This window comes from Plasmodium cynomolgi, chromosome 9 (genome assembly GCF_000321355.1).
Source record: "Plasmodium cynomolgi strain B DNA, chromosome 9, whole genome shotgun sequence".
Taxonomy (NCBI): domain Eukaryota; phylum Apicomplexa; class Aconoidasida; order Haemosporida; family Plasmodiidae; genus Plasmodium; species Plasmodium cynomolgi.
Window position 1 is genome coordinate 312,166 of NC_020402.1, and position 10,458 is coordinate 322,623.

The 10,458-nt window shown below is 43.2% G+C and overlaps 2 protein-coding genes across 2 annotated transcripts; one reads left to right on the forward strand and one right to left on the reverse strand.

Moving 5' to 3' along the window:
* Nucleotides 1–1,714: 1,714 nt before the first annotated feature.
* On the forward strand, nt 1,715–4,795 carry PCYB_091650 (U5 snRNP-associated 102 kDa protein; the record flags this gene model as incomplete). The annotated part of the gene is made up of 2 exons (XM_004222278.1): nt 1,715–4,202; nt 4,392–4,795. 2 exons carry the CDS (start codon nt 1,715–1,717, stop codon nt 4,793–4,795), a joined length of 2,892 nt encoding a protein of 963 aa, XP_004222326.1.
* Nucleotides 4,796–5,238: 443 nt separating this feature from the next.
* PCYB_091660 (hypothetical protein) lies at nt 5,239–6,779 on the reverse strand (the record flags this gene model as incomplete). The annotated part of the gene is made up of 4 exons (XM_004222279.1): nt 5,239–5,901; nt 6,142–6,214; nt 6,357–6,423; nt 6,740–6,779. 4 exons carry the CDS (start codon nt 6,777–6,779, stop codon nt 5,239–5,241), a joined length of 843 nt encoding a protein of 280 aa, XP_004222327.1.
* Between the last annotated feature and the right edge of the window lie 3,679 nt (nt 6,780–10,458).

The following is a 10,458-nucleotide window of genomic DNA, read 5'->3' on the forward strand; positions in this document are numbered from 1 at the left end:
TTTTCCTTCCTTCCTTCCTTCCTTCCTTCCTTCCTTCCTTCCTTTTTTTTATTTTTTCCTTCTACCCACTCTGAGATGCGTTATAAAAGAATGACGACAGCTGGTTGACTGCTCCACTTCAATTCGACTTAGAATATTTATTTTTACCCCTAAGGGGTATAACCACAGCGAGGGTTAAAAGCATACGGATGGTGAATATCAACGGTGAAGGCACCACCTAGGCTTCATCGCAGCTGAGTAAACGGAGGAACTTCCCTTGCAAAGGGGTTATTCTTCCACTCCCCCCCAAGAGTTAAAGGAGCCAAATTGGCCTCATCATCAAGGAAGGAAAGAGGTATCACATTTGCCTCTCCCCAGTGACCACGCAACGAGGGAGATTGCCTAGAAAAAAGGAGAGCTAACCCATAAGGAGGGTTATCCCATAAGGAGGGTTAACCCATAAGGGGTGTTACCCAAATCACCCTTCTGTTTGGCGAACGGTGGGTAGCAAAACCGTTCATGTGTCGCCCCCCCCCTTACACATCCGAAGGGGCTCACTTTGTGCACAAAAAAATAAATTGTCTGTATTAAAGGCTTACCTAATTGAACACTGCGGTGGAAGTGACCCACCAGTAAATAGTGCCCTTTTCTCGGTTGTAACAGAATTTCGCCGCCCCCCCTTCGCCCCACTTCGCCCCCCGTCCTGTTGCTCAATCGCGACATGATCGGGTACCCATGGAATGCACACCAGAAAAATGCACACACCGCCGCCGCCCCCTAAAGGAGAAACAACAAAAACGATATGTATACGTTTAACGCGGTGAAGGGAGAGCCCTTTGGAAAGGCACCAGTTGGTTATGTCCCCGGGAAGGGAAGAGGAGTAACAGGATTCTCAGGAGGTGTGAGTAGAGATGATACAACGGATGAAAAGGACAAAAATGACTACTCCGATTTCAACTATGATGAATTCCATGGGTACTCAGAATCGTTATTTAAAGATGCAGAATACGATGAGGATGATAAAGAAGCAGATGCGATTTATGATAATATAGATGCACGGATGGATGTGAGGAGAAAAAGTAGGAGAGAAATAAAGCTCAAGGAAGAGATACAAAAAATGAGAGCACAGAAGCCGACCATACAAGAACAATTCAGCGATTTGAAAAAAGGATTAGCAAATGTAACTGCGGAGGAATGGGAATCCATCCCAACTGTTATGAATTACTCAAAACAGAAACAGAAAAAAGTCCCAAAGAATTACCTACCCACTCCGGATAGCCTTATCATGAGCAGACTCAACGATGCTAATATGCATCTCAATTATGCCGGTTCCGCTTCCAATGGGTTGAAAACGCCCCTAGGGTTAAGAACCCCCCTCATCGGAATGGGAAGAGCCCCTTTGGGGACGCAAACTCCGCTGGGGACGCAAACTCCGCTGGGGATGCAAACCCCCTTGGGAAGACAACCCACCCTGGGGATACAAACCCCGTTAGGGTTACGAACCCCCGTAGGTGCCAATACACCCATAGGGTTAGGAATGCAAACTCCATTCATGAAAGGAGGAGTAGGGGGGGGGTTTGGTTTGGAAACGCCATTTCTAAGTAGACATTTATTAACAGCCAAGGGAAGAAATGCTTCTTCCTCAGGGTATAGCGGATTGAACACTCCGTTCACCCTATCGGGGTACAATACCCCTCTGAGTGCCTCCACCCCTGGGGGATATAATACTCCACTAATGAACGGAGTAAACAAACTTTCTCTAAATGATGTTGGAGAGGCGAGAGGTACAGTGTTGTCTGTTAAGTTGGATGAACTGATCGACAGTGTGGAAGGACAGACGGTTATCGACCCGAAGGGGTACCTAACTAATTTAAATGCAAAAAGTTTAGTGAACGACGCAGATATAGCCGATATTAACAAAGCGAGGTCGTTACTCAAATCAGTGATCAGTACCAACCCGAAACATGGCCCAGGATGGATTGCAGCTGCTAGAGTAGAAGAGTTAGCACAAAGGAAAGACAAAGCGAAAGAAATTATCACAAAGGGATGCATAGAGTGTTCGAAAAATGAAGATATTTGGTTGGAGGCAGTACGGTTGGAAGATAAACTAAGTGAAGTTAAAGTTATTTTGACGAAAGCTATTAAGGAAATACCCACATCCGTTAAGCTATGGTTGGAAGCGTATAGGAAGGAAAGTAACATAGATGATAAGAGAAAGGTATTGAGGAAAGCCATCGAGTGTATTCCCAATTCAGTTCGTCTTTGGAAGGAAGCCATATCTTTGGAGAGTGAAAAGAATGCATATATATTACTAAAGAGAGCAGTGGAATGCATTCCACAGTGCATCGAGATGTGGATTGCCTTGGCTAGATTATGTCCCTATAGTGAAGCACAAAAGGTTTTAAATGAAGCTAGGAAAAAAATACCAACTAGTGCAGAAATATGGATTAATGCATCTAAATTAGAAGAGAAACAAGGTAATAACAAAATGGTAGATATTATTATCAAAAGGTGTATTGAAAATTTGTCCTCTAAAAATGTCGTTTTTGAAAGAGATAAATGGTTAAAATTCGCAGAGGAGAGTGAGAAGTCTGAGTTTCCTTTAACGTGTGAGAGTATCATCAGGAATACCATGAATATAGGAGTGGAAAGTCTGAATAAAAAACGAATATACAAACAGGATGCAGAAAATTGTATTAAGAACAAATCTATTCATACCGCTAGAGCGATTTATAATGAAGCACTGAAAATTTTCAAAACGAAGAAGTCCTTATGGTTAGCTTTGGCCAATCTTGAACTAGCGTATGGGAACAAACAAAGTGTTGAAGAAGTGCTACAGAGAGCTGTGAAGAACTGCCCACACTCCAGTGTTCTATGGTTAATGTTCGCAAAGCAAAAGTGGCTAAATAACGAAATCGATAAAGCTAGGGAAATACTTGCAGAATCATTTATGCATAATCAAAATACTGAAGTGATTTCTTTGGCGGCTATAAAACTGGAGAGAGAAAATAATGAATTCGATAGGGCGAGATTTTTACTAAAGAAATCTAGGGTTCAATGTAACACTCCAAAAATATGGATGCAGTCTATCCAGCTGGAAAGACTACTCAGGAATTACAAGGATGCTAAGGGACTGGCACAGGAAGCGCTACAAATGCATAAGAGATTCGATAAACTGTACATGATTGCTGGGCAGATAGAACTAGAAATGATGCGAGCTGAGGTGGACTGCCTTGGGGGGGGAGAAGTAACAGGAGGAGCCATCCTCGAGAACGGAGTTGACACGGCGAGTTGTGCCCCCACCATTTTTAGCAGCAACCACAGCCGCAGTGGGAGCAACGCTAGAAGCGTTCCAAATGGAGCGCCCGACAAGGACCACCCACAGGAGGGGGAGAAGCAGAAACAGATGCAAAAACAGCTGCAGAAGCAGGAACAACCGCACAGTGGTAACGCGTGCAACCCGAGTGACCACTACACCAATGCGCAGAAAATATACGACGAGGGATTGAAGAACTGCCCCGCCTCCATTAACCTATGGCTATGTGCCATAGACCTCCAAATAGAGAAAAAAAATTACACCTCAGCTAGGGCGCTAGTAGAAAAGGCAAAAATAAAAATCAAAAATATCCACGCGGCGAACAGTAACAACCACGTTTTAAAGAATAAAGAAATTATTGAGAGTAACGAGTTTGCCTTTGAAGATGAGCTGAACAGGAATGGCGATGAGGACACAAAGAGTGGAACCAATGGAAATAACTTAGCCAATTCAAAGAATGATTTGAGTAAAAATGCTGCCATTAATGCATCTATCAGGGTCATCGAGAATTACGACCTACTGTGGATTAAACTGATAGAAATCGAGTCTCACTGTAATAGCAATAATGTCACTCCTGTCATTTCGGAGGCACTGAAAGAATGCCCATCTTCCGGTATCCTGTGGTCTAAGGCTATCGAATTTGAAAATAAAAATCTGCAAAATAGCAAATCTGTGACTGCTTTTAACAATTGTGGGAATAACGCCTACGTCATTTTAACCGTGGCGAAACTATTTTGGCAGCACTTCAAAACGCAGAAGGCGAGGAAATGGTTTTACCGTGTCATCAGCCTCAACCCACACTTCGGCGACGGATGGGCCACCTTCCTCGCCTTCGAAATCGACCAGCAGAACGAGGTCAACCAGAAGGACATAATCAACAAGTGCATCAAGGCGGAGCCCAACCGAGGTACGCACCGCGCAGGCGAACCAGAAGAGAACCAGAAGCGATGTCGAAATGGATGTCCAAATGGATGTCGAAGTCGATGTCGTAATGGATGTCCGAATCGATGTCCAAATCGTTTTTCTGATCGCCTCACCCCTCTCCTACACCGTCTCACCCCACCCACACGCTAACCACCACCACCACCTCCCGCAGGCTACATGTGGAACAAAATCACCAAGCGAGTAGAAAACTGGAGGCTCAAGTACCCGCAGAAGCTCTACAAGTACATCAAGGAACTCTTCCCGGAAGTCTTAAAGAAAAAAATTCCGGAGCAAATATGGAAAATCATGAGCGACGAGAACGTGGGCCTCCCGGTTTCGCCGTCCACCCCCAAGGTAGAAACGGTAGAGGTGGTAGAAGGGTTAGAAACGGTAGAAGCGACGGGCGAAGCCAAAGTTGGAGAAACAAACCAGACGGACCACACGGCGGAAGACAAAACGGACTCCGCCCAAAAGGGGAAAGCCAAGGGCACAGAAAAAAAAACAAATAAACGTAAAGGCACGAATGAAGAGAACGAAGAACCTGAAAAGGCGAACCGACGGAAGAAAAAAAAATGAGTCTTCCCACTGCTACTTTTCTGCACATGTGCCGTTCCATTTTATAATACTTTTTTTTTTTTGATCCCCTCCCAGCTGTGGCAGCCCCCACCTCGTATTTCGTGCCTTTTTTTTTTTTTTTGTTTAGTCATGCAGGAACGCTTCTTACATCGCGTCCGCAAAACTCACCACGATGAATTTTTTTCGATTTTGTTTGTACCTTTTCATTCACCTTTTGAATGATTAAACTATTACAACACTTCGCAGTTGTTCGAAAAAAAAAAAAAAGGAGTTAACGTAAAAAGTTGCCCCAAAGATGCGGCTCCCTACGCAAACGAATGAAGCAGCGCATGTGTTGGCGGCGCTTTTATCCGCCACGTCAACATAGAGATTCGGTTTATTGTTCACACCGTTACGTGTGCATGAGAGTGTGTGTGTATGTGCTGCAGGGTCTATGTCGCACTTCACCCTGGATTCAAAATTTTCCCTTTCTGAATATTTCCTTTTTCAAACGAGGAAGGATCACTCTGTACGGAGGTGCGATCCGCTTGGGCTTTGCACTCCGCACTGCATTTCCCCCAAATATTTTTCTTTTTCCATTTCTTCTTCTTCTTCTTCTTTTTCGACCTATTCGTTGCCTTACTGATTACAGCTACCTTATTGATTAACGCATTATTGCCGGTTTTTATTTTCCATTTTGGGTCAGCCTCACTGGGTTTTACCTGACTGTCGGCTTCACTGCCGTTTGGACGATTTGAACACCCCCCCTTCATCTTCTCCTTCGTCTCCCTCTGCTCCTGCTCCCCCTCCTCCTTCTGCCCCCCCTCCTCTACAGTGGCACTCTTTTTCTTCTTCTTTTCAGAATTTTTCTCATGGGTAGATGGTTGGTCGTCCCAGTTGGACGACACACATTTATCACTTGCTGAATTTAATGAAGTGTCACTCTTTTTAACAAAAATGGAATATTTTACATTTTCATTATTTTTCCTTTCCTGTTTTTCTTCACTCGTGGGGAGGGAGGCCTTACTGCCGGCCTGATTTATTTTCTTGGCACAATTATTGTACATGTTTTCCCACCACATTCCTCCCTTCTCGTCTTCTTCCTTTTGCCGTTCTTCATATCCTAGCTGAACACACAAAAAAAAAAAAAAAAAAAAAAAGGGGGGACCACAAAATGGTAATGAAATTGGGTAGGGAAAAAAGAAGTGCGCCATGAGTACACACTGGACAGGCATTTCAAGAAACATTATCGTCATGAGGGAGAAGTATTCGGGAAGGTAAATTGCAACGTGCATCCACTTGTTCTTTCGCATGTGCCATTTTACCCACCCAAACACTTGGTCCTTTTTTTTTTTTGATTCACTTACCCCGTGCTCTCCGTACTTCCTTATTTTCATAATGCTCACGTCTCCATTTTCGAGTTTCCCGAGGCCCTTTCCCCTTCAGGTGAAGAAATAGAAAAGTGCGATAATTGGGGGGGGGGAGCGACAAAGTGGGGTTACTTGCAAAGCAAAATGGCGCTGCTCCTCTCCGCCATCATAGCTGCCCCCTCTTGGGGCGTCCCTCTCTCCCTGCTACTTACTTGGCCCATCCAAATTTCTGCATAATGTAGGATCCATATTTTGACTCCACGGGTTTGGACTGGTTTTCTAAGCGGTAAAGAAAAAAAAAAAAGGGAAGGTGAAGAAGGTGAAGAAGGTGAAAAAGGCGAAGAAGGCGAAGAAGACGAAGACGAAGGCAAACGTTCCGCCTCCTCCTAACTCTTTCACAGGAGCACGTGGCAAGAAGGTAACTTCATCGCGCTGCGCCAATTTGTTGTCGATCCTAAATGTGCATGCAGTCTATACGACTGGTTGGGTGCCGAAGGGGATGGAAAAAAAAGAGACCCTCACAGTGTCTATCATTTTTAGCCTTCCTCTTTCCCATATGCACATGGCTATTTTTTTTTTTTTTTTTCACTCTTACGTATTTCGCCGAGCAACTTTTCGTAGTACTTCCTCGACATGTTGGGATCGTCAAAAGGCGTTTTCTCCCCTCAGGTGAAAAATGAGGGCAGCAATTCTTTCGAAGCAGATGAGCTGATAATACCTTCAAGCACTTGTGTATGCATGAGGAGTGTACATCCTTGTGGACCATAAAAAAAAGGAACGGTTTTCCTTCCCCCTGGTTGCGCAAAATCAACCAAAAAGGCAAAAAAAAAAAAAAAAAAGGAAAAGCTCAATCAAACGATGAACAAATGACGACTGCCTCGATTTTTACCGACTTGTTTTTTCTCCTTCCTTTTTGATAGCTCCTCGAAGAATGATTTTTTGATTGCACGAATGGTTTCGCTGAGCGTGCTATTTTTTTTTTCCCCCGATGACGCAAACAATTGGCACGCACATGTAGCTTCCTCCACCGTTGCAACAATTTTAGCGCAAACAAGCGAGTTGCTGATCTATGCTCCCGCAATTGAAACAACCTCGTGATGGTACTTTATTTTTTCCTTCCATTCATGTAAGCAGTACGACATGCCACTTTTGTGTCCTCCAATTGGGGAGTTATCTCACGGCAGGCACGGATTTTCCTCCCCTCTGACCTCTGCTTTGCATTAAGTAGACCACAGCGGTGGAATCAAAACGTGGCTCCGTAAAACTTGAGAAGCGACAAAAGAGGACACAAACAAATTGCAACTTGGCAAAAAAAAAAAACGAGAAAAAAAAATATGAGGCCGCGTATAACGCTAACACACTGCGCACCTTTTTGCTTATATGCCAACGTGTTTATATTCACTTGGCAAAGTCACTCAAAAGGGCATGTGCATGGAGAGCACAAAATGGGGACACACAAACTAACACAGAGAAAAAAAAAAAAAAAAAAAAATTAAGAAAAAAAATTAAAGAATGACAAAAATTGCAATTTTACAAAAAAAGGGATGTCACATGTATTGCCATATGACACACAGAACGGTAATTTTTTGTCGGAGAAAAAAAAAAAAAAGGAAAGAAGGAAAATAAAATGGCAAGGCACTTCAAACAAAAATGTACAAATAAACACGCGACTCAACATTTGTAACGTCTTTTTTTCTGTTGACGCGGTGCTAAACAGGATGGGGCTGGGGGATGCGCCTTCTTCCTTCGCCGCTTATCCCTGCACCCCTCCCAAGGATCACCAACAGGTTAAAAAAAATGAAGTCACCAAAAAATGCCACAAAGAGTGCATACGCATGTATTATAACTGCTTATACCTACGTATGTCCCTTTCCGAAGGGGGATTTTTTTTCTCCGTTGAAAATTTCTCCCCTCACAGGTGGAGGTGCAAAAGAATAGGTGCTTTCATGGGCACTCTCACAGGCCACCTCATATGCATACGGCTACTTGCAGGTCCCCTTTTGGCCAAACGGACAACAAAATAAAGCGCGCCACTCTTTTGCTGCTCACATTTCACCGACGTTCTCCCCCAGGGAAATTAAAAATAAGTGATGAAGCGGGGGGATACAAAAAATGGAACGCAGCGGGGAAGAACAAATAGCTGAGAGGGATGCAAAAAGGCCGCTCCGCTCCTATTTTTTTACAAGCTGGAAGGGCAAACAAAAAAGGGGTAAAACAACTTTTTAAATACTCTTTCGAGGGGCACAACAGGAGAATGAAGCATGTCATAAAAAGCATACAATAATGAGTGCATATATAAGTAGAAGGGCACGCCGACCGTTCGGTATTTAAATCACGTACCATCCGTACGCTCAACCTACGTAGAAAAAAAAAGCTATATATGTTGAATATATTTTTTATGGGTATATGCTGCTTACATTTTTATTTACTTGGTACAATTGCGTAGGCGCATTGGGGAGGGGGCTGCAATTTTTTGCCAACTTTCCCCCCAAATCAAGGTGCCAAAAAAAAAAAAAATCCTCCCAAAATACGTGGCCGCACCGTAGTCTGCACGCATGTCAGGTATTATTTTCTTTCCAGCCCCATGTGACCCTCCTGCCCAGTATATTATATATTGCGAACTGAACCCGTAGTACTTCTTCATTTTACGGGTGCGTTGTTTTCCCTTCGACTGTGTCGAATAGCACCCATGTATATTATTTTACTACGCTATTGTATTGTACTGTTGTATTGTTGTATTATTGTGTCATGGTATTGTTATGCCATCGCCTCCGCCATCGCCTCCGCCATCGCCTCCGTCATCGCCACCGTCATCTCCCATCACCATCGCCACCGTCATCTCCCATCACGATCACCACCCTCATCCGCCCCCCCCGTTGGCACCCGTTACTCTGGGGGCACCGCAGGGGAGGAAGAAGCAAAACTCGGCAAACATATAAAGGAAAAAAAAAAAAACGCATACCGTAGTAATAAGTACCCATTTACGTATACACTTCACATATGCCCAGAATACCCCACAAAAAAATACATGCACAATTAAGCGCGCAATGGGTACGCGTACAATTTTACAGAGAAAGTACGTGCGAAGCTGCACGCAAAATTTACATGCATGTATATTCATGCGTACTCCTGTACTTATGTAAATTTCGTAAAAAAAAAAATAAAACCATTTTTTTGCCCCTGAAAAAAAAATTGCCCCACATGAGAGATTTTAAAAACTTTCCAAAAGGAAAGAAAAAAAAAAAAAAAAAGGAGAAGCAAATAAATGCTACAATGTTACTATATAAAAAAAACCAAGGATAATCTTTTTTTTTTTTAATCCCTTTTTAATTTTCATCTAAGTGATAATACCTGTATCTATTCCATTTGCATACATATATGTAGCTCCTAAGAGGAGAAAATAAACCACGTTTTATTTTCGCGAGTAGCTATACATATATACATATACATGTATACATGTACATATGTACATATATATATATACATATGTATATATGCTTATATATGCAAGTACGTACGCGGCTGAGGTCCGTACAGATGCGCGTCACACGTTTGCACGTGTTTATATGATCACTCCGCATACGTGCGAGATGTTTCTTTGCTTCCATTTCATGCCAACAGAAAAAGAAGTACGATAAAAACGCGCCCACAGAGTGGCCAAGGCCAAAAAAAGAAAAAATGCAAAGGAGTACAAAACAAATACGTACAGCAAAAAAAGGAAGAAAAAAATAAATTTATATGTATTAATGTATAAAGCATATATATAGCTTACGTATTTGCATGACTACACATGGATGCTTGCGTTTGTTTCGCCTCATTTACATCACCACGTTCATAGGGGCACACTCGTATGGCTACATTTGTATGGCTACATTTGTGCGGCTACACTTGTACGGCTACACTTGTATGACTGCACCCGCGTGGCGATATTTTCGTGCGTGCTTTTTCGTACCTCTACTTGCTTGCCTGCGTTTGCGCGAGGACCACTCCTGTGCAGTTTTCCCCGTTTAAGTGGCGCGGAACCAACGGCGAGATTGTGAAACGAGCCAACCGCTCGCGTACGTACGTATATTTGTGCTCGTACCACCACGCAGAGCAGCATTTGCCCCTATCCCGGTCGTGCCGCAACTGCCTTGTGCCCCATGCAACACATGCTCCTTTACACCAATCGCATACACTACGCATACGTATTTTGCAAAGCATCCCTACCGTCACGCGTTCATACCTATATACCAGTTTGACGTGGGGAATAAAAAAAAAAAAAAAAACGTACGAGCATTACACCACATTTTTTTTTTTTTTTTTTATCACACG